Source organism: Mus caroli (genome assembly GCF_900094665.2).
Source record: "Mus caroli chromosome 3 unlocalized genomic scaffold, CAROLI_EIJ_v1.1 3_unlocalized, whole genome shotgun sequence".
Classification (NCBI taxonomy): Eukaryota; Metazoa; Chordata; class Mammalia; order Rodentia; family Muridae; genus Mus; species Mus caroli.
The window spans coordinates 51,445-76,346 of NW_018388435.1; the positions used below are offsets into that span (position 1 = coordinate 51,445).

Below are 24,902 nucleotides of genomic sequence, written 5' to 3' on the forward strand. Positions count from 1 at the left end.
CTTCTATTGCTGCCAAGAGACACCATGAGCAAGGCAACTCTTATGAACGAAAGCATTTAGCTGGGGGCTGGCTTATAGTTTCAGAGGTTTATTCTGTTATCATCCTAATGAGGAGCACACCAGGTCCATTAGCTGAGAGCTACATTCTGATGCACAGGCAGAGAGAGACTGGGCCAGGCATGGGCATTTGAAACCTCAAAGCCCACCCCTAGTGACACACTTCCTCAACAAACAAAACAGCAACTACAATGGCAACAACAACAGCAGCAACAACAACAAGCAAACAAATGAATCATTCAAATATACAAACCCCATTCTTTTTCAAATCACCATAGCGGCCACATGTAAGGAGGTCCCAGGGGGAACCTTTGCTTCTTGCCTGCTTGCCTTCATGCCCTGCTTTCCTGATACAAAAATCCATCTTCTTCTGGATGCTGATGTGGAGGGAAGACCAAGAATCCTTCACACCTTTGGCAGCTGGTTGAGATTGTGGGATCATCCAGCCTCCTGGGTTGAGCAGGCACCTGGTTCTTCAGTGTGAAGGCACCTGTTGTTGGACTATCCAAACTACACCATGTAAGCCCTTTTAATACGTACTCATTCTATAGGTTCTGCTCTCTAGAGAGTTTTGAATAATACAGTGTTCACGGAAGCTTGCTGTTAAACATTGCTCCTCATCAGGTCGAAGTTGTGTAGCATTAGAACTACTATTAGATATGTTGCCATCAGAATTGGAGCTTCTGTTTGGCCATATCTCTATTCAAACCAGGGCTGCCGTGACTTTTCAAAGCACAGTTTCTGGATAGTTTTCACACTTTGCCGGACCTCCTTTGACAGTCAGGTTAGAAATGCTCCTTTTGGCTAGGACTCTTGCTATTTCTAACTGCTGAAGCCATCGCTTCTCTTTAAAGGCACTACAAAACAAAACAAAACAAAACAAAACAAAACAAAACAATACAAATAAAAAAATTACAACGACGTATTTCACAAGGAGGCTCAATCTCTTCCCTGAAAGTGGCGGAATGAAAATCTTGAAGGTAACTAACTTCATTACTGTTGAATTCTCTTGTCATATAGATCAGAGGGGAAGTATAAACTACAGCCTTCTAAAGCTAATTCCTTGCGATGAGGAGGAAGGCTAGTCCTCCAAGTTAGTGCTAGAGGTTCAGAGCCCACCTAGAAACTGAAAGCCATACAAAGTCATGTAGCATTTTCTGAGTTGTAACATTTTCTATCTGTCTTCCCTAGGTGACTGTATGTAATATATCCTCGCTCGTCAATTCCCCTTTCTGACCCCAGTAGGATTCTTAAATACAAAAACAAGTTTGTTTTTGACAGTCTTTAACTGAAATGTTAGAGAAATAATTCTTTACTATACGTGCTCTGGGTCAACATTAAGAGTTGTAAATTTCAATACAACAGCTCCTACTTTGTATGGTTAAAATGAGATTCATTAGAGAAGGATCTTACAGACTGTAGAAATGGCTGGGTGGTTAAACACACTGGACCCTGGCTCAGTTCCCAGCCCCACACTGGCAGCTCACAGCCATTTCTAACTCCCATTCTGGAGAATCAGGTGCCCTCTTCTGGCTCCTAGAGGCACTGCATGTATACCATACACAGCTATCCATGCAGGCAAAACCCCCATACACACAAAATAAAAATAAATAATTATTTTAAAAAAATATTTTACACCTTATTAAATGTTGGTGTCATCCAAGATCCCATCCTATCTTTAGAAGTCCCTTCAGAGAGCACAACTCTGGCCGCTCATGCCCGGCCAGAGCCCTGAAGATCTCCACTGATAGCATCTGGTACACAGACCTGTAGTGCCCTTATCCTGACCCCCTTTACTCATCACTTCAGGACCTAGGCCTGTGACTCTCACATCCTGATATTTCTTTCAAGTTCTATACCCACAGTTAGCAAGTAGAAGTATTTCTCCCCCCATACACGTACAATTTAGCACATCTTTTGTAGCCTCTCTGTGTTCCCTTCACAATATCTTCTTTGTGCTAGCATCCTTCTCTCTCCTCCCCACCTACTAAGCCAGAACCAAACCCCGCCCTCTTCCCCTTCTCCTTGCTCACACCCTCAGCAAGGTTAGCAGTTGCCCTCTTCTCTCACTGCTCCTGATCTCCGTTTGCACTGTCTCTTCTTTGTCACATGGCTGCTTGCTTCCTCTGCTGGGGTTTTGCATCTCACAGATATCCACCAGATTTGTCTCCAAAAGCAAACACTTTTGACTATTCCACTCGCCTTACTAAAGACCACTCCGTGGTCTCCCTGATTAACTCCCTATGCTATGGAGGGAAGAATAAGAACTAATTCTCCACTTGGGCAGAGATGTTGCTGCCTAATGTAAATATAGTCTACCTTGCCAATTCCACCTCCAGCCAATCTCTCCCTGGGTCTTCAAGCAGTGTGGTCAGCTTTTTCATCCACCAATCTACCACCTTGCCTAGATCCTTTCCTAAATCATTCTTTAGCCTGGTGAAATTTGGAACTTTTTTTGCCTTAAAATTTTATTTTATTTACATTTGTGAATGTTTTTCCTGAATATTTATACATACATATGTATGTATATATACATATGGCATCTCTATCTATCTATCTATCTATCTATCTATCCATCTATCTATCTATCTATCTATCGCATATATAGCTTCTACCTATGGAGGTCAGAACAGGGCATTAGATTCCTGGGAACTGGAGTTAGGGACGGTTGTGAATGCCAGGAACCAAACCCTTGGGTCTTCTGCAAGAGTGGTAAGTTCTCTTAACCACTGAGCCATGAATCTAGCCCTTTCTTTAGGTTTTAAAATGTTGTGTCTAGATTCTTGCTTTATCTCAGTGGTTATGTTTCTCTGAATCCTCTAACGTATGTTAACCCATCTATGCTGCCCATACCATTAACTCTTAAACCCAGAAACAATTGCTCACACTTAGTTATCTTTTCTCCATATACCATCTGGCTTAATCTGGGGACCTCTCTCCTTCATTCTGAAGCATATCTCCACTCCTCCCTATTCAGAGATCACCCTTGGTTCTCCCTTGGTATCAAACTCTTGCTCTTCTACATTCATGTACATGCTGTAGGTTGTGTAGCACCTATATACCAAGAACTGCTTTATCCACTGGAAGCACAAAAACATGAACAAAACACATAAGGTATGCCTTTTTAAAACTACAAACAAAACAGAATAGAGAGCTCTGGCAGCTTCTCAAGCACAGAGACTGTTCAGAGTGAGCATTCAGGCTGATGTCTGATTTCCATGTGCTCTAACACAGCCTTCGGAAACAGTCTCCTATATTTGAATAGTCACTCACCTGGACTTCGGATCACATGAAGCTCATTGGAATCTGATGTTTTGTTCAACACTATAGACATTTCCTTTGACCTACGTTAATCCTACACTGTCTTCCACCCTAAGACTCTGTGATCTTTGGTCTCAGTCACTCCCAACCCTGCAAAAGTCATACAAACTCACCGAACTAGATCATATTAGCCTGTGTCTGTGCTAACTGCAGCAATGTGATCCCTAAGTCAACTGTAGAAACTCCACTTTCATTACTCTAAATGTAGAGTTCATTAGTGACCATTGGTCCACACAGCACTTCTACATGGTGTGTTAGGTGAGTTTTCTGGAATCCTGGGTTGGGAGACTAGCTTTTCAGTGGCTGCTTTAACTGACCTGATCCATTATGGACAGTGAGGTTCTTGCTTAGTTTCTACCTGTAATAGCAGCTCGGTGTTAGTGCACATTGAATTAAGAAGATATGTACTGATCACATGTGTGTGCCTTTTTGACAAAAGAGCTGCAGTGGTTATTTGGAGATAATTAGTTAGAACCTTTGATTGTCTGGGTTGACTCCTGGCTGATTCAGATAGACCCCCGGCTTCCTTGACTGTCATAACACATGTAAACTAGACCAACAAGATGACAAGAGAATACAGGAACATTAGTCTATAGGTCTCTCCCTTACTTTCTGAGCCTAGCAGCTCAGAAAGACTAAACATATCCTGGGAAAGGCACCATGGAAAGTGGACAGAGTCAAGTATGTTGAAGTAAAAGAGAAAAATATTGAGAAATGAGAACCAGAACATGGATTTGCCTGAAGTAACTGCCAAGGAAAAACAGTCAGGAAGGACACCCCTCATTGGACTCTCCTTTCTGCACTAATCCTTTTTATTAAACAACTTTTTTTTCTAGAAAATTTCTTCTCAACCTTGAATTGATTATTCGACATTTCCAGTCTTACACAGTTGCAAAACCCCAGCATAACAGAGAAAACTGACCAGAAGTCGTTACAAAAAGCCAACCATAAATATATCCTATTATCTATTCATTCCTAGATACAGAACAAGAGAAAGAAATGCTGATATCACCAAAGGACTTACACAAAAGCAATCATGTATTGGTAGCCAGGCCCTTGCCCCCAATTCTAGCAGACTCCAGCTGCTCAGGTGCAGGCCACACCAGTCAGAAGAACAGAGACCTCCTGCTGCACCAAAGGCCAAGTCAAGACTGCCAAAAGTCAAGACTCCAATGTGGTCAGAGATTCCCTTGTGGATCAGAGGTCAAACTGACTTCTAGAAATCCAGGGCACAAAGATGAGAAAACTAAAGAAGAAACAGAAATGTAGGGGGAAAACATCCATCCAACAAAGACAAACCCTGTAACCGGCACCTAGACATAGATTCATCCTAAATCCAGACACCTAAGCTCCAGTGTAAGAACACAACCAACAACAGCTCAGATTACTGTACCTAACAAAACTCTCAATCACCATAGATAGAGAAAACAAGATATTTCATGACGAAGTCAAATGTAAACAATATCTATCCACAAATCCAGTCCTACAGATAAGTCCTCGAAGGAAAACTCTAACCCAAGAAGCTTAACCACACCCACTAAAACAAAGAAAATAATCTCACAGCAGCAAAACCCAAAGAAGGGAAACACCCACCACCACCACCACCTCCGCCAACTACAACAGTAGACTTCAAACAAAAATTAATAAAAAAAGATTGAGAAGGACATTTCATAGTCATGAAGATGGGAAAATCCTTCAAGATGAGGTTTCAATTCCCAAATTCTATGTCCCAAATGAAAGGGCACCCACATTTGTAAAAGAAACATTACTAAAGCTTAAATCACACATTGATCTTCACACAATAATGGAGACTTCAATGCCTAGATCTCATTAATGTATCTTATCAGACTACCGTGGATTAAAGCTAGACTTCAACAACGGAAACAACACTCTCATGGAAACTCTTTACTGAATGACCACTGGGTCAAAGAAGAAATTAAAAAAAAAAAAAGAAATTAAAGGCTTCCTAGAATTCAATGAAAATGAAGGCATAACATACCCTAGCTTATGGGACAGAATGAAAGCAGTGCTAAGAGGAAAGTTCATAGCACCAAGTGCCTTCATAAAGAAATTGGTAAGATCTCATACTAGGAAGTTAACAGCATATCTGAAAGCTCTAGAACAAAAAGAAGCAAACACACTCAAGAAGAGGAGATAGCAGGAAATAATCAAACTGAGGACTGAGGGACTCGCAGAGATCTGGGAGCCTATAGGGGTCTGACTTAGCTCCTGGGAATATGTGATATGGCTGAGTAGCTTGGTTCTTATGGGAATCCTAATGCTGGAAGCAGGGGCTGTTCCTGACTGTTTTGCCTATTTGTGTGACCGTTTTCCTCCTACTGGTTTGCCTTGCCCAGGCTTAATGTGATGGTCTGTGACTGGTCTTATTGGAGCTTGTTATGCTGTTTTTGGTTGATGTACCTGGGAGGCCTGCTCTTCTCTGAAGGGAGGAAGAGGAGGTGAACCGGGAAAGAGAGGAGGTGATTGGTGATGAGGCTTGGAGGAAAGGCTAGTGGGAAGGAAGCTGTGGTCAGGATATAATGAGAGAGGAATAAAAAAAATCATATATTTTAATTCAAAACAGCCTCTAAGTTAAAGACAACCCAGATTCTCCCCCACCCCAATAAAATGGATAAATATATTAGGATATAGGATATTACATAAAGTTGGAATACATAGAAATAAGAAAAACCAATATACATAAAATAATTAGTTTCATAGATGATATGTTGAGCAAACAGCCAGATAGAGAAATTAAAGAACAGGATGCACCTTTAGTAAGACTGAGGGTGTCTCTGGGAGGATTTACTGTTTGCTTAAACCTATTTTACAGAAGAGGAAACAGAATCTACCATGATGTTAACTAGATCAAACAACATAATATCTTTCCACTGAACTAGTATCTCTTCAGTAGAACATGGTTTAGTAAATACAGACAGAATATAGAAAGTGAATAGTCTTTTAATTGAATTCAGTTAAAAAAGAGGCTAGGATCATAGGCATGATCCATAACACTGAGATATGTTGGATTTTTAAATTCTTTTGTTTGTTTGTTTGTTTGTTTGTTTGTTTTTGTTTTGTTTTTCGAGACAGGGTTTCTCTGTGTAGCCCTGGCTGTCCTGGAACTCACTTTGTAGACCAGGCTGGCCCCGAACTCAGAAATCTGCCTGCCTCTACCTCCCAAGTGCTGGGATTAAAGGCATGAGCCACCACGCCTGGCTTTTTTTTTTTTTAATTGACACATAAAGTTGGATCTCTTAATTTTGAATTTTACAGCGTAAACTACTCTCACCACTAGGTGGCAGCAACTTAGGAGGGAAAACAAAACCAGTCCAGAAAGGAAATCCTGGTTTTAAAGTTCTTTCTTCTGATCCTGAGCAAGGGAAAAGGCCAATCATACATCTGTAACTCTCTAACATAGGTCACCAGCTACGCCTCACATGTAAGACAGAACACAAATGATTTGATGGGAAAGTTTCGTTTTTCAGTTATAGTAGTGACTGTTCCAGAAAGCCTCCCCTTTACCCTTGTGTGTCCCCAGCTGTGACAGTCCATCACCTTAAATTCCAATTCCAATTCTGCCATTCTACTGAGGACAGATGTCCTCTCTCCTGTACATCTTGTCTTGTAAACCTCCGTAACCTTTTATTGTTCAATTTGTTATTAATTTGTTCTTTTCCCCCCACTTCTACTTTCATGACTGTTCTGACTTTGGGGGCAGTTTTGATGACACCCTCCCATATTTCAAGTTTCCTTGTCCTGTTTCCCCTCCTGAGAACTTCGGAATGAATATAGACACATGGACTGGGGAATAGCACCAGCAGAGGTTTTCTTTAGATCCAAGTATGAGGTGAGATCCTTCTGTTGTTATTTTGTTTTCTGAGATAGAGTCTTACTATGAATCCCAGGCTTGAAACACGCCCCCATCCCCACCCCCACCCCCGACTCTGACTCCCAAGTGACTACAGGAAAGAGAGACCTAGGCTCAGTGAGACGCAGTTCTTGGTACTAATTAAGTAGGGTTTCATAAACACTCCTCTGTCCTAGACCTGCCTCGTTTAGGATTTGTCCTTGTATTTTTAAAGAGAAAGCATTACCATTACCTTGCCACAGCTAAGCAGTAAATGGCGTTCTCGCGTGGAGTCCTCCCACTGTGCTCTGAGAATGATGTGAAGAGCGACCTTAGCAAACAGTCCGCCCTGGGTGGAGGGCAGTAGAAGAGAGGGTGTGCATAATCCACTCTTGAAACCGGAGGGAGGGGGACCTGGGGGAGATAGGGGTTTTTGATGTGCCTTTCTTTTCTAGCCGGGGCAGACATTTTTTTCTGGTTTACTTGTTGATGACTTCGCACTTCTGAAAAGCTCTTCACGTCTTCTAAGGACGGGAATGTGAAGATTTCTTTTCTGGTGTCTCGCTGTGACACTGGTAAAAAATCGACAGGTTTCCTGCTTGACTGTTGCTTGCAGGGTGGTAATTTACTCTGGGCAGTTTGCCAGCTCTTGTCTTCAGCCTTGTACCAACTCTTGGAGGTCATCTTGGGCTTGGTGAAACCATCAACCATCACAGTGTCTCCGACTTTTGCCCCAGAGACCCTCCCTCTGCCAAGCTGGCTTTTATGGCACCTACGACTCTGAGCTCGGAGAATCCATTGTTTTATTTTAATATAAATCCACATCGGGACTGAAAGTTTTAGAAAAGACACCGTGGACCACATTTTACTCAGTAAATACAACACACAGTCTTTATGCTGGTGTTTCGATGCGATGGCCAGGGGAGATTGTCCTGCCGCGTTCTTGCATTCCAGGCACAGGACACTGCAGTTGACAAAGGCCTTTAGAATTAACAGCTGGCCAGCTTCTGCGGCTGCGTGAATAGGGCAGTTAGAGACATCTGTGTGAAGGGCTTCGTGGCACCATGCTCGATAAGGGTGAACCCCAACTGCCTCATGGGGCTGCACCCCCTGCTTCAGAGCCCATTCAGTGAGCTCAGTGTGTCCGTGAAAAGCAGCGATGTACAGGGCTACCCTTTTCTGGTACCTGAACGAGTGGAACAAGTTTGGTACAAAGGGTTAGTAAGTCGAGGAAATGACAAAACCAATGCTCATTGCTTATGCTAACCGTAAGCAGGGTTTAGAAGGTTTGAGATATTGGTACAGCGGGTAAAGCGCTTCAGGTGAACCTGTAATCAGGCGCTGTGAGGGCAGAGGCAGAATTGCTGGGACTTGCTGCCCACTGGCCTGGCTGGAGGGCCAAAGAGAGAGACCCTGTCTCAGGAGACACTTGACACCTTTCTGGAATTTCCATGCATGAGCACACAGATTCATACACATCCAACACACACACATGTACAACACACACACAATCAGTTACATTTTTTTGAGACAAGGTCTCACTTATTTACCAGTCTCAGACACTCGTCATACTGTTCCCATGACGTGCCATCTGCAGCGTGCCCAGTCACAGCCCCTCTCCTACTGAATAATAATAGCAATGAACCTTGATGTTATAGCCTGCTTACTGTGGGCCAAGCATGCTTACAACGACTGACTCAGTTAATCTCTAGAAAGCTTCTATGCTGTAAGCTTACAGAATACAACGACCATCGTTTCTTACTGCTGAATTCTTAGGACTTCACCGTACGGTACATAATAAGTGCTCAATAAAGATGTGCTGATTAGGTAGAGAGGAATAGAAAGCATTTCAGCCTTACCATATACATCTTTGAAATCTCTGTTTCCTTACCTGTAAAACAAAGTGAAGAGTTCCCACCCTATCGAATTACTGTTTTTATAAATAGACACAGTACAGTGTTTGATCTTGAGCAATGCACTCAATAACACAGTTGTATTAAAAGTAATACAACTATTTGTTCGGATTTAGAATATGAAACAGTATTACAACTATCCCTAAACAGAAACTGATGGGAATTTTTGTATATTTCATGGTTGTAAGAACTCTGCCTCCTGTGTTCACTCTATGAAGCCTTCGGAGCTACTGCTGGCTCCTACCCTTTAGTAAAGCGTGGTTAAATTGCCCACAAGAGGGCGCTGTTCTAAAACACCGTATCACAAAACACCGTACCACAAACAATTCAACTGAGACTCGTGTAGCTTCTGTTTGTTAATGCAATAAAATAAATGCTGCGCGGCTTCTCCAAGCCAGCCACGTTCCACGGCCCTAGACACACATTATCCTTCACATAAGGCAAAAAAAAAAAAAAAAAAAAAGAGCGAACTATTGCCCCATCGAGAGGAGAGCTTTTTATTTGGTTCGTAGCAAACACATTCAAGCAGAATGAGATTCATGCCAGAGAAACACAGAGAGAAGGCAGTTTGGTATGCTGTTTGGGGTGTAACTATGGCCACTGTGTGCAAAGGATCTGGATGGAGGTAAAGACAGGCAGCCAAGCCAGCTCTTAATAAGGCCTCTAAAGGAGAAGCTAGACTCACTGTCATTTCAAAGCTCGAATACAACCAATCATTTAAAATCAAATAGCAGCTTATGGTTTTGTAACAAATGTCTGTTGTTAAACCCCGGCCTTTTCTTTTTTCAATTAAAAAGCAATTACAGTTATAACTCAATGCAAATTCAACAGTTGCATTTGGAGTTGCATTGTTTTAACAATTAAATTTAGCTAATATATGTGGGCTTGGGAAGAAGTGGCCACTGTTTTCAGCCTATCACTTGGCAGATTTTTTTTAAAAAATACTGTTACTTAATAAAATAATTAAATATGTATGGCAGAATACTTATTCTGAAGATAAGAATATTTAAAGTGTTATTATAAGTATGATATGTGCTAGGTGATGGTGGCGCATGCTTTTGATCCCGGCACCCAGGAGGCAAAGGCAGGTAGATCTCTGAGTTGGAGGCCAGCCAGATCTACATAGTAAGTTCCAGGATAGCCAGGGCTACATAGAGAAACCCTATCTTGAAAAACCAACCAACCAACCAACCAAGTATGATATGCAAACCAAACTTGTCACAGATTTAATTAGTGTTCCAGAGGAAAATCTGCCTGAATTGCAACCCATTACCAGTCCTAGTGACTCTCTTGTTATTGAGTCATCAAATATCTAAAATAATAGTAATAATAATAATATCTTATCGAACTGTGTGAGGTGAAATTGGTTTGCACCAGGACTATGTCTCTACAGAGAATTCAGGTTCACGGAGGCTTAGAACTAAGTGACTTAAATCCATCTAATGTCTGCTTTAGCTTCCATACTTGAGGACTGGTCCTTCTTTTGATAAGTAGTGTTGGACTTTAGGTTTTTGCCCAAGAAGACATCCCATGAGAAATTCCTTCCATCCATCCCAGACATCCAAACGAAGTGTTGTGCCTGTGGATCAAGAAAGACAGTTTATGGTCCAGTCTCTCTCTGTGGCTCAGCAATACATTAAATTTTAATGTTACCTTTCTCCAAACATAGCAAGATGCACAGTAAGATGAAACTTTTTATCAGGAAGCAGGGAAGATATATCTGTGTTGGCCTTTATTGGGTGGGGAAAGCCCATTAACATTCATGTACCCTGGGTTCTCTGTCTTCTCAGTGAGTGCATTTAATGTCTAAATGCCGAGGATTTTCATGAGAAAATATCCCACACCTAGGAGTAGTTTCTCATTCTTCTCATTTTTTTTTATGCCCATATCCATAAAAATGTTCAAGAATTCTGGACTTCTTGAACTCTTTTCATGAGCAAGTCCTTGTTGCCCAACAAATTGTATGCAGTTTTGGGGGAAATAGGTACAGCAAATAAGTACACACCCCAGACATTTACATTTATAATCAACCACAAAGAATCTGTTCAAGGAGCCAGTGAGGTGGCCCAGCAAGCAAAGGTGCTCGATGCCGAGCACGCTTGCCTGAGTTTGATCCCAGGATCTGTGTGACAGAAGGAAAGCACTGACTCCTGCAAGCTACCCTCTGACATGAAGGATTCTGACATTAAGATCGGAAGTTTTATTTACTTTGACATAAAGATTTAAATCAAACTTAAATCTTGGGGTTCAGTGGTTTGAAGCTCTTACTGTTCCTCCTAGAAACCTGAATCTGGTTCCCGTCACCCACGTGGTGGCTCACAATCATCTGTAACTCAAGTTCCAAGGGATCTGATACCCTCTCTGGCTTCTGTGGACACCCTGAAACACACACACAAAACATAAATAAAAATAAGATTTTTTTTTTAAAAAAAAAAGACAGGGTTTCTCTTTGTAGCACTGCCTGTCCTGAAATTTACTCTGTAGACCAGGCTGGCTTGGAACTCAGAGATCTGCTTGCCTCTGTCTCCCAAGGGCTGGGATTAAAGGCATGCACTGCCGCTGCCACCACTACCTGACAGATAAATTTGTCTTGGATGAATATTTGATGCAGATGTAGATCATCTGCAATATCTTTCGGAGTTGACCGATATTTTAACTTTATAACTGTCACTGCTAAGAGTGTTGCTTCACATAACCACGCACTACAAATGCTGAAGGATGCTTAGGTCCTCAATTCCAAGTCAAAATCCATTGAACAGTGTGGGTGTGCAGGTGCATGTGTATAGAGGCTAGAGATCATTGTTGAGAAATTTTCTTAATCTACTTTTTACCTTATTTTATGAGACAAGATCTCTTCCTTGATCAAAACCTTAGCAATCTGACCACACAAGCTGGCCAGCAGGCTCCATAGAGCCTTCTGTCTGTGTTCTCTAGATCTGGGGCTCTTGGCATACATCATTCATTGCACCTGGATTCTATGCGGGGCTCTTAACCACTGAGCCATCTCTCCAGCCCTTGTCTGTGTCTTGTAAGTGCTAGGATTATAGGCATGCACCGCCATGGTTAGCTCATAGGACTGTGCTTCGCTGTGTGGTCAGGGGAATCCTTTCAGTTTAGTCTTTTATTTTCAGCCTCTCCTTAGGATTAGTGTATGCTCACAATCCTGTGAAGCCCAGAATCCCTCCTATCCTCCTCTTTGACCATCCATAGCTCTTCATCCCATGCACCCCCGACCACATTCTCCTGAATGTCTCCCTGTGATCTCATTAGTTCACACCGACTTGGTTTGTTGGATTATAACTGAGGATATGTCCACAGTTCATCTCTTCCACTTTGCTGCAGATGCCAGTGTGTAGGGGCAACTTTGTGCATTTCTGTATGAGGTAGTATGTGTGCTGATTCGCTGAGAAACTCAAATCTGGATTTTCAACCTGGATATGATTGCATTTCCAAAATTTTATTTTCCACTGCTTTTGGAGAAGGGTTCAGAGGTTCCCTATAGATAGCAGCATGGGTGGTTTATTGAGTAGAGGGTGGAGAGGTTCTCCAATGAGCAGAATTCTGGCCAGGATTCCTCTAGTTAAAGCAAGCGGGCTGGCTGGCTACCTATGGAATGCTGGTTATGCCTTGGGGATGGTGAGAAGCAGGCCAAAGCCACCTCCCTAACCCCATCCTCCTCTTTGAGCCTTTGCTCCAATGTCCTATGTTCTGTGGGTAGCCAGGAGATCTACCTATGATTTCTGGGCTCTAGACTTTACATCTGAAATCCTCTCACTCAAATACCCTTCACTCCCACCTCCCACACACATTCAAATTTAAGGCATTCTTCAACATATCATGAAAAATTTAGAAACTTGTTGTCCTTATTGTTGTTGTTGTTTAATCTTGGAAATGTGGGTTTGGACCAAGTAATTTCCAAATCCTTCCCTGCTTTAAAATGTCACAATCCAAGAAGTGAGTGAACGAATGCTCTCCAGAAAGCATTCTAGTGTTGTCTTATCTTTTGATCTTTAATGAAAGCATTGGATTATCAGCTGCTTGAGCACAGATGACAGTGAGCCCTACATTCCAGCTCATATAAGCCTCCAGCAAGCACTCAGAACTAGAGTAGCACTCTGGGGACAAATCCTACAGCTTTACTTTCTCTGATCAAAAATAGAGACAAGAATTGATATCAACAATTTTAGATCTTCAGTTCCAAACAACATGGAAGTAGATGGCTAAGCAAAGTAAGAGCTGGGAGAAATGTCAACAAGTGTAGGTTTAGCAGTGATTTTCGCTTCTTTTTTCTTTTTTCTTTTTCTTTTTTAACAGAAAGCAAAACTGTTTAACTCAAGCATGCCTACAGAGCCCTGTGTGTCTATTAGAACTCAAAATCCCTTTCAGCAAATGTTATAGCACCCTCACACTCTGAGATGATCTGATCTTCAGCAAGGATTCATCCACCTTTCAGTAATAATTCAAGATCTGAGTCACTTTCTAGCATATGTAAGACAAAGCTAGTACTTTCTGCTGTTGACATTTGGCCACAGAAGATGCGACCTGAATGCATGTTTCTGAAAGAGAAGTTATCGTCTTTTTGTTGGGCAAATTCCAGCCAGCTAAGGCAGCTTTTCATCCTGCACAGAACTGCTGCTAGAAAGGTTGTTGTAATATAATTGGCAACATTTTAAAATGAAACTGTACAAAGCAAGTTTCAGAACTCTGTATTATAATGCCACCCGCATTAAGAAAGAACATCTGAACTCCTGTACGTGCTTGAAATATACCTTAGAAGACAAAGATGATGTTCTTTGAGTTTTGTCCTTCTAGCAAAATGTTGCTTTAAGAATTAGCAGAGTAGGGCTGGAGAGACTGCTCAGCAGTTAAGAGCACTGACTGCTCTTCCAGAGGTCCCGAGTTCAATTCCCAGCAATCACATGGTGGCTCACAACCTTCTGTAATAGGATCTCTTTTGGTGTGTGTCTGAAGACAGAGATGTATTCACAGAAAATAAAATAAATAAATAAATAAATAAATCTTTTTAAAAAGGAAAAAGAATTAGCAGAGCAGAGCTGGCGATGGCTCAACAGTTCGGAGCATGGGAGGTGCCCTTGCAGAGAGTCTGGAGATCAGTGTCCAGCTCATAACCACTGGGAACCCCAACTCTAGGGGGTCTGACTCCCTCTCCTGGCCTCCAAAGGGGTGTGTGTGTGTGTCTACATATACACACATATATGTTCACAGATACATATGCACACGCACACAAATAAAAATTCTAAAATTACATAGAGGAATAAGCAGAATTGTGAGGCCATTATTTCTCATTCTACAGACCCAGATGAAAAAGCAGAATATTGATAGTTGACACCCTCAGGGTGCCTCCTGAGGTTTCAATTTGCAACAGCTCCGTTTAGTATGATGTAATTTGTGATTTTAAATCTTGATAGCAACCAGGGTTTCCTATAGGAGGGGACCAAGTGCTTAGGGGGCCAGGGAGAGTTATCACTGTACATCTTTTTATACTTCTGATAGTTAAGTCACATAATGTATTGGCTATTTTAGGGTAAATAAGTAAGCCTAATGATCTGAATATAAAAACCAAGGTTTCCATTTCCTCTGGAAAAGCTGCAAAACCCGGCATAAAAGAGCCCTGGTCCTGGGTGACAGCTGACGTGAAATGTGGCAGGCAGTACCGATATCAGTCTGGTAATCCTTGAGGGTGTTGCAGTCATACATCTCCAGTCCCGTTGGTGTCCGGAGACAGTAGACACTCACAGGGAAGCCGCATTTCAGAGTTACCAGCATTCTCAGGTCAGACACCTTTTTATCCAAGAGAGACATGTTCTCCATTATTGGCATCATCTCCTGGGTCACGGCATTGAACACATAGAGAGTGGGCTTGTCTTCTTTCTGCAGGAGAGAAAAGGGGACACTCACTGTCTGAGGGTTGTTAGGGATGCAGGACTCTGAGCATTTCTCCTTCCCAGGATGTGTGTGCAAAGTAGGGAAATATAAAGCCACTTTTCTTCTGTGGCTTGGTTTCACTCCCCGCCCTGAGGACATAACTTGGCCCCTCCTTTGAGCCAAGGGATGAAGACTCAGGACTATGGCGTTTATTCTACAGATCCAGATCTAGAAGTGGAGTGCTGCCAGCTTGTATCCTGTGCTCCCAGAGGAAACAGTACAGAGAGCACTCCTCCACTCTTCTGTGCTTAATGTGGAGAGACTGGGCTTTTCACCTTTGGCCAATTAAAAAAGTCCCTTTTCTGGGGTTCTCTCTGGAGGCTGAATCCAAGTTAGAACATGAGGAGCAGTTTTCTTACTGTGTCTGTTCTTCCTCGTCTGCGTGGCCTGCTTCTTATTGAACACACTAGATTTACTATTTTACTATTATTACTTACTATTGATGTAACACAAAATACCAAATACAAATACTGTAAAACAGAAATACCTAATATAGATTTTTTTTTTCAGTTTCATTATTCCCTTTATTTTAGAGTCCAAATAGGAAAGCAAGTAGAATGGAGACATCAGAAGTAAAAATGTTAAGTTGAGGGATTGTTAATCCTCTCAGCAATAGTTGAACCAACCAAGCCCAAGGAGGGGGCGGGGAAGTAGGAGTACCTTTCCAGCAGCCTGGAGAAGTGAAACTGGCTATACTTCCCCTTCAGTGGTGGCAGGACTGTTAACATTTGTCTTCAGCAGCCTTTCATTGGCTGAGCACATGCAAGGGCGTGGCACTGCCCCAGAATGTCTCCACCACAGAGGTTTTCGTAGAAGTGACTACCTGGGTTCCAAGTCCTTCATGCAACTTCAGCCAACCCAGCCACTTACCACATCTTGCCTGTAGTTATAGGACTTGAGAGGTTGGGTGGTAGAGGCAGTAGGATCAGGCGTTCAACACCAGCCTCATCTACATAGAAAGTTTTCTACATAACTGTCTCAGGAGACAAAAGCCAACCCAAAGCTAAATTCTTCTCGGGTTCTCCTGGAGCCTGTTCCTGCTTACAGTATGTTAACTCCATTCCTCTTCCCGGATACCACTGTCATAATATAACATACACATCTCAGAAATTCTTAGAGGAATGATGTTACTGATGAAATATGAGTTTCCAGTGTTTTGATTGAGAGTGCATTTCATTGACTGAAACCAGTTGAACGGGTTCAGGGTTTCTTCTGTTACACACGAAGCCAGCCTGGCAAGCTGTGCCCAGTGGGCTAAGTGTTCTGAGCATAGGTTGTAATAATCTCAGTCTCACTCAGGAAGAATACTCATGTTCCCCCTTGGCTCCCTCAGGTAAGTATCTGACAAATTTGTCCCAGAAATATTTATAGTCAGGCAGAAATTATTATACAATGTAATTAAAAGACGGTGGAGAGGGGCTGTATTTTAATGGTACAGTGTTTAAGAGCACTTGCTGCTTTTTCAGAGGACCCAAGTTCAGTTCCCGGCACACATATCAACACATCAGGCAGCTCACAAATACCTGTAAATCCACTTTGGGGTCTCTGATGTTTTTTTTCTAGTCTCTGTGGGCCCCACACATATGTGGGGGTGGTGGTGGTGGTGGTGATGGTGGTGATGTGTGCCTGGGTTACTTCCCACCTCAAATGGTTGATGTTCTTGAATGAACACACACACACACACACACACACACACACACACACGCTTCAGTGTTTATACTTTAATGTGCCTCAAGCAACACAATAGCTGAGCAACTTCCTAACCTCCATGCTGCTAGAATCTACTTCCCGCTGACAATTCTGAGTTGTTACTAACTCCTATGTTCCATCTTGGCTGCTCTAAACTCTGATGAGTCAACCCTCTGGGTCACATTTTTCTGGGCCACTCTTCTTGCTTCTCTACTCCATGGCAACTCTGTGAATGGATCCTGCATGGTGGATCTCCTTCTTCTTCCTCTCAGGCCCAAGCCCAGGAAATCCTAAAATCCGCCTCTGTCTTTCCTCCCTAGCTCTTGGCTGCTGGCATCTTTATTTACTAATCAGGACCAGCTGGGAGCAGGTTCCCGGAAGCTACATGTGGACCTTCTCATGCAAACAGTTTTTGGGGGACATAATTAGCATGCGCAATACAAGCAACTACACATACATACACATATCTTTAGATTTATTTTATGTATATGAGTACACTGTAGCTGTCTTCAGACACACCAGAAGAGGGCATCAGATCCTATTACCGATGGTTGTGAGCCACCTTCTGGTTGCTGGAAACTGAACTCAGGACCTCTGGAAGAGCAGCCAGTGCTCTTAACTGCTGAGCCATCTCTCTAACCCCATATACATTTTTTAAAGATAGTAAAGAGAAAGAAAAATTGTAATTCACACAACACCAGTATGTTATTTCTTTAGAATCCCCGAATTTCTCTTTAGCGCTCCCTAATTTATATTTATCAATAAATGCAAACAAATGTCAAACAAAATGCAAATAAACAAATAACAACATGTAAACAAAAGTGTAGAGGCTTAAGTTGACCTTACCCAGTTAACAGAGTTGATCTCAACAGCAAACTACTACATAATAACATTAGATAAGTAAGATTAAAAGCAGGCCAGAATATTAATTATCCTATGATTATAAAGGAAAAGATCTCTAGTCTGTGCATACATATAGAAATCTCTGCAGCAAGTAATAACAAGGAGGGATAGCAAAATAGCTGGCAGCTTTAGATGAAAATTAGAAGTGACTAGAAAAAATTGCTACCTATGAAGCTCGATTCTTAAGTTTCTGAAAATGCCTTCAAGTCTGCTCCCCCACCCCCTTCTTGGTGCTAGAACTTTGTATCATAGTTTTTAATCAATGAACACAGATGACATCCTAGGCTCATTTCATTTCTAATGTAGGGAGAAAATAGTTTCCATTGTGCTACTGTAACTATACATCCACTATTTCATAAACTTTGGGTTCATTTAGTAGTTTGAACTGTAATGTGGTGTAATGTCAGAAAAGAGTTCTGCCCTTGATTGTATGGAAAAAGGAGAATATAGATGCCCGTGGGTGGTTCGGTGGTCCTTGTGCTTACAGAGAAGCGGTAGGAGAACTAAGAATGTTAAATACACAGAATTGTTCCATCAGAGGGAGGAAGGTACAATCTGTTTTTCACTCAAAAGGCTTCGAACAGTTGTGGTTAGTAGCCTGGTGGCCTTTGTGCTATCTGTGTGGCTGAGACCACCCTGAATCCTCCCCTAGGACCTTATCACAAGCTTGTCAATCTATAGAACTTATCTCTATGGAAGGTGTCACATGTAATTGATCTAAAGAACCCAACTTTATAGAAGATATCACATGTATTTTTTACAAGAAGGTTTAATGTAGCTATGCCTTTTTATTGTACACATGGGGTTGAGTTATTTATCACCAGAAAATATTTCACTAAACTACTCACATTTAGACTCTTGAAGTTTCAACCAACACTGACTACTTAGTCACGTTGAACCAAACTACATTTTTGTCTCTTGCAGTAGCAGAGATAGCCTACCACTCTGCAGATACCAACAAATAGTACCTGTTAACTTAATGGTACAATAGAAAGCATCATAAAATAGGCGTCTCTCTGTAAGATAATTTATCTATGGGACAACAGGATGGGTCCATAGATATACACACTTGCCACCAGCTCTAATGACCTGAGTTCAGTACCCAGGACACACATGATGAAAGGAGATAACCAACTCCCTATAACTATCTACTGACCTCCACATGAAACTATAGCATGTATGTATGTGTGTACTCACATGTGCACACACACACATTCAAATACATAAACACTTTCTAAAGAGAGGTATCTAAAAGCAAAGGCATCTTTCTGCTTCCATACATGATATTCCTCTCCAAGCATTCTGAACTCAGACAGATTGCTTAGCTATGCCCAAGTATGTCAGATGCTGTGGTGGTTTGAATATGCTTGGCCCAAAGAGTGGCACTATTAGGAGATGTGGCAATGTTGGAGTGGGTGTGGCCTTGTTGGAGGATGTGAGTCACTGTGGGGATGGGCCTTGAAGTTCTATACTCAAGTTCCACCCAGTGCAGAAGAGAAAGTTTATTCCTGGCTGGTTTTCAGTCAAGATGTAGAACTCTTAGCTCCTCTAGCACCATATCTGCCTGCATGCTGCCATGCTTCCTGCCATAACTATAAGCCAGTCTCAATTAAATGTTGTCCTTTATAAGAGTTGTCTTGGTCATGGTGTCTCTTCACAGCAATGAAAACCCTAAGACAGATGCTATTAGATAAGCAAAACCATAAATAAATCATGGCTAGACAAATATAAGATTGGGCTTTTCCAGAAGACCACCTGCTACCATGTGGCAGCTGGCATGAGCAAGCAGAAGGCACCCACTGCTGCATGGCCTGCCAGCCCTGGCTGCCACTACGATGTGCAAGTGCCAGTATGTGGTGGAGAGATGGGAGAAAAAGAGAAGTGAAATGGTTTGAGCACTATGAAGAAAGGAAGAGCTGTGAGGGAGTCGAGGAACAGCCTGAGTAGCCTGTGCTGCCAGCAGAGGACATCGTCAAGTCTCAGCTTGTGATACCACTGAGGGCCATATTGTGGTCCATGGCCTTGCAACAACAGGGGTTTGTGTTGATGTCCATGGCCCATGTTACTATCAAAGGCCATGTGAATGTTCCTAGTCTTCCTACTACCCGAGGCCAAGCTGATTTCCATGGGCTATGCAGAGTTGGCCTAGCCCCGCACTAGCTGTCGCACACAGGAGGGCTGGTCCCTCCCATAGCTGGGTGCAGCACTCACAGGAACAGGGCATGGGAGAAATGCTCTCCTCCTCCCCATCCCTCACCACCTGCAGCAGACAAGAGAGCAGGTCATGAGGGTTTGAGAGCTTGAGGGCTGACCCCACCCCTTGCCAGCTGTGACACTTGGATGAACTAGCAGAGGCAATGCTAGAAAGCTTTGCCCTGATGGTGTGGGTGCATGAGAACTGGCAAGCTCACCAACTCAGCTACTAGCCAGGGCTCTGAGTTGGCCTATCCCAACATTTACCCCATCTGTGAACTGCTGGAATGCATGGTCCTGCAAATCCAAAACTGCAGAATCTCCATGACATAGGACAACAACAGGATATCCCAGAGGAATCCAGTATTGATAGTGTAGCAGAGCCTTGAAACAGATCAATGATGCATTGCAATGAATATTTGCAAGTAAAGAAGTTTGGAGAAAAGTATATACTGTGTGACACTTTGTGACACACTGCTGATGTTTTTTGTTTGTTTTGTTATTTTTATTTTTTGTTTTCCTTTGAGGCAGAGGTTGCAAGGGTGGAGGATGGATATGCCAGGAGAGGAAATGAGTGGGACTGGGGTGCGTGAGAGTCACAAAGAATCAATAAAAAGTTTTCTTTTATAAAAGTATGATACACACAACTTCTTACAAGAGACAGTGAACTACACACTGAACAGCAGCAGGTCTTTCAACCTCCTCAAACAACAAGTACCAAAACCAATGAGCATCTCTGGCAAAATCTAATCCTATATGTGTCCACTCATGATTTATTTTTTCTTCCTTATGGAAATTAAAAAACAAATAATTCACTTGGAATGAAACTTAGTAATAAAGAGCTTGGTTGCCTGGTATGGAAGAGGCTCTGGAATCAATCCCAAAACACAGGGTTGCAAATAAACAAACAAATAAAGAAGTAAATAAATGAATGAATGAAAAAGAAATCACTTGTGGGACTGTGATAGGCAGCCTATTTTGGTTGAATGAGGCTTGCTCCAATGACCCAGTAAAAACTCTACAAGGGACAGAAAAGTGAGCCACGTTCCCAGAGTCAGGTGCCTGATACCACAGAGTCCCCAACTCCATAATTCTGTGACTATAAGTCACACAGACAATGTCCCAAGCTTCTGGCATTCTGGCTAGACTCCACCCCCACAGTTACCTGACTATAGCCAGGTATGCTCCTCCCCAGTTACCTGATAGTCCAGCCCACTATAAAAGCGGCTGCTTGGCTCCTCCTTTCTCTTTAAGCTCTCACCTTTCTTACTTTCATCTCTAGCCCTCCTTCTCTCTTTCTCCGCCCCCCCCCCCACCTCCACGTGGCCATGGCTGGCTTCTCTCCCTCTTTCTACCTTCTTCCTTTCTCCCTGCCTTGCTACAATAAGGCTCTAAAACCATAGACTGTTTCTGCTCATCAAGGCCTGCTGTGCTTGAACGATGGGATAGGCTTTCTCCTAAGAACCGTGTCTAACCTCCTGGCAGAAGGCCTTCCTGTGCACCAGCCATGGACCAGACCAAGGATTCTTGCCTGCATGGGAACCACCCAGAGCATCCCTCTCCCCCTGCCCCCTCCCTTTGGCCGTGGCTTACTGACCCCCGCCCCCAGCCTCCATTCTGTTCTCAGCTCTTCTGTGGTGTCCAGCAGTGTCTGGAATGCCCGAGGCTGAGAACCTGGTACCTAGGACTGCCCCTTGTCCACCATCCGCTGAGCTGGGGTCCATAGCTTCCCACAGCCAGACAGCCACAGGGGCCACAAGGAAAGCGTGTGGCATTCCTTTCCCAGAGCACCGGAACTCTGGTGGGATGTGGGGTTTTCATCCACTCCCTCTTTTCCCTACACCCACTGACCAACAATCACTAACAACAAAACACCAGCAAAAAGATTAGATTTTTCCCTTTGAAAACAAAACCACAAACAAACTCAAAGGTTCAACTCTTCAGTCCAAACAAATGTATTCTATTTCAAGATCATATTTCCTTTTTGTCTTCAAAAAGTAGATACGAACACACTAAAAATAGTATGTGTACATTAGCAATGAGATGGAAAATATTTTATTAAAAACAGACAACACAAATGGATGAGGGTCTGAATTCTGCTATCATTCTGCCTCAAAAATTTGCAGAAACCAAAGAAGCAGCAACCTGTCCAGCCTGTTGCACAGTGAACAAAGTGGGAAGTGATGTCTGGTTTTGTTAAATAGACTGAAGTCCACTTGAGAAATCAAAAGAAGTTCCCTTTTTGGACAGCAGCTGTCCAGAGAAAGGTATACTTGGAAGGTGGGTCAACCCGATTATTTCTGTAACTTTGTTCTGACTTTGTGTCTATGACACAGAAAGGTACTCCACAGGCTACCAAAAGAGAAATGTGAACACCAACTCAAACACAAAATCATGGGTCTACAATCTGCCCGCCTTCAAAACATGCCAGGTCATGGCAGCACACACTGTAGGAGTAACCAATCAGTGTCTGATTTGGCTTACTGTTCCACATGATAGAATGCATACCTCGAGCTGCTAGGGTAACCAAGAGCCAGAGTCTACATAGTCCAAAAATTTAGGGTGAAAATCTGAAAGTACTAGTCTAAAAAATAAAAACAAAAACAAAACAATAAAGTAACTCCTAATGATATTCTGGTACATCCCCAGATAGGTGCCTTACTCAGCCAGCATCAGAAAGGCTTCCTCTTGCAACAGACAGGAACAAATACAGACATCTACAGCCAGATAGCACATGTGGAGAGAGAGAGAGAGAGAGAGAGAGAGAGAGAGAGAGAGAGAGAGAGATTAAAACACACAGCTCTAAATGAGATATTACTGTCAAATCCCTCCCCTAAGAGCTCAAAGATCCCCACAGAAGAGGAGTGTGATGGTTTGTATATTCTTGGACCAGGGAGTGGTACCATTTGGAGGTGTGACCTGGTTGGAGTAGGTATGTCACTGTGAGTGTGGGTTTAAGACTCTCACCCCAGTTGCCTGGAAGTCAGTCTTTCACTAGCAGCCTTTGGATGAAGACATAGAACTCTCAGCTCTGCCTGCACCATGCCTGCCTGGATACTGCCATGCTCCCACCTTGATGATAATGAACCTATAAACCAGCCCCAATTAAATGTTGTTTTTTTGATAAGACTTGCCTTGGTCATGGTGTCTGTTCACAGCAGTAAAAGCCTGAGACAGAAGTTGGTACTGGGAGTGGGGTATTGCTGTGATGGGCCTGACCATGCTTTTATTTGAAAGAATGCGGATTTTAGGACTTTGGATTTGGAAAGCAGTGGAATGCTTTAAATGGGGCCTAATTGGTCATCCTAGTAGGAATATGGAAGACTTTGTTGCTGGGAGTAATTTGAACTGTGTTGATCTGGCCCAAGAGATTTCAAAGGAGAAGAATTTCAGAATGTGGCATAAAGACTGTTTTTGTGATATTTTGGTGAAGAATATGGCTACTTTTTGCCCTTGTCCAAAATGTCTGCCTGAGGCTAAGGTGAATTAATTGCATTGACAAAGGAGGTTTCAAAAAAGCCCAGCAGAGACTTTGTTCTCTGGTTAAGTCTTATGAAGAGAAGTTTGAACAAGCATAGTAAGCTTAGAAAGGAAAAATATAAAATATATGGTTCGAGTATTAAAGGGGTACGAGGAAGTGAAATGGAGCAAAATCTTGTGTTCTAGGAGATAACAGATTAAGGGAGTGGGACCTTGGGGCAAGATCCTACCCAGATAAATTTAGATCCAGGCAAGATGATACACACCTTTAATCCCAGGAGACAGGCATGCTGATCTCTGCATTCAAGGTCAATCTACAGAGCAAGGATAGCCAAGTTTAGGCATTGAAGGATTTGGAAAACAGAAAGCCAGTGACAATGTAATAGCACAAGTGGGTCATGTTCTAGTTCCTGCAAGCAGCAGAACTCTGCAGCTTCAGCCACGTGGCTCTGGCTCTAGAGTTAAGAATGGAAGGAACTACTGGGACAATTGATGCTGGTTAACTGGAGCTAAGAAATTAGCAGTGATTAAGAAGAGACCAGCATCACTGAGGTGAAATCTTCTGGGAAGTGTTTTCTGGGAGCACAAAGAAGCTGTGTTCCAGAGATAGCCAAGGTTGTACCTCATGCTGCAGCTGGACTTGGTAACATGTAAGACTCACCCAGGTGGTACTGGTTTTGAAGGCATGAAGGTGTAATGAAGAACAGCTGAGCTTGGCACTGTGTGAAGTCATGGAAGGCCATTGGAGAAGGTGTAGCCTCAGCTGTAGTTGATGGCCCAGGACTGAAGGGGTCAGGCAAAGGATTTGATGCTTGGCATCATGAAGAGATCCTATGAGAGGCTATTGGTGAAGCCTAGTTGGAATGGAATACCCCAGTGTATTGGAGATGTCAGTACCATGGGATGTTCACCAAGAACAGCAGCTGTAGTGGAGTGGATCAACCTGAGCTTAGAGTACTACAGAGGGCAGAGCTGGAGAAGTGATGCCAGCCCTTAGGAAGAGGGCCAAAAGATAAGTGGAATCCCAGACACTGAAACAAGACACTGTAACATTGAAATTGCCTTGGAGACTCAAAGATGTTAAAGATGCCAAAGCCATGGGTTACATGCTGAGGAAAGCTGCTAACAGGGAATAGAACTAGCCCAGGAGAAAGCAGCTTGTTGCAGTCAACAAAGATGAAAAAGGAATGGAGATCTGAAGACTGCTTTGACATCAGCCATGGAGATGCAGAGCTTGAAGTTTGCCCTGCTGGTTTCCTGCCTTGCTTTGCAAATTACAGTTAATTAGTTGAATGAATCTCAGAAGAGCCCTTGAACTTTGGACTTTTAACATTGTTGAGACTGCTATAGACTATGAGGACTTTGAAAGTTGGACTAAATGCATTTGCATTATGATATGTTTAAGTATGGCCCCCATAGACTCATGTTTTTGAACAAGTCTATGAGGGCCAGGGAGTGGAATGTGATGGTTTGTATATTCTTGGACCAGGGAGTGGCACCATTTGGAGGTGTGACCTGGTTGGAGTAGGTGTGTCACTGTGAGTGTGGGC

At 42.7% G+C, this 24,902-nt stretch overlaps 1 protein-coding gene across 1 annotated transcript in view; it reads right to left on the reverse strand.

Moving 5' to 3' along the window:
- Positions 1-316: 316 nt before the first annotated feature.
- Ankub1 (ankyrin repeat and ubiquitin domain containing 1) overlaps positions 317-24,902 on the reverse strand; it is a 30,792-nt gene continuing 6,206 nt past the window's right edge. The window contains exons 3-6 of the mRNA XM_021154155.2: positions 14,817-15,033; positions 10,606-10,720; positions 7,482-8,414; positions 317-914 (exon numbers count right to left, since the gene is read on the reverse strand). Of these exons, the coding sequence (XP_021009814.1) occupies positions 785-914; positions 7,482-8,414; positions 10,606-10,720; positions 14,817-15,033 (1,395 nt within the window). The 3' untranslated portion in view covers positions 317-784. The remainder of the gene's footprint in view (positions 915-7,481; positions 8,415-10,605; positions 10,721-14,816; positions 15,034-24,902) is intronic.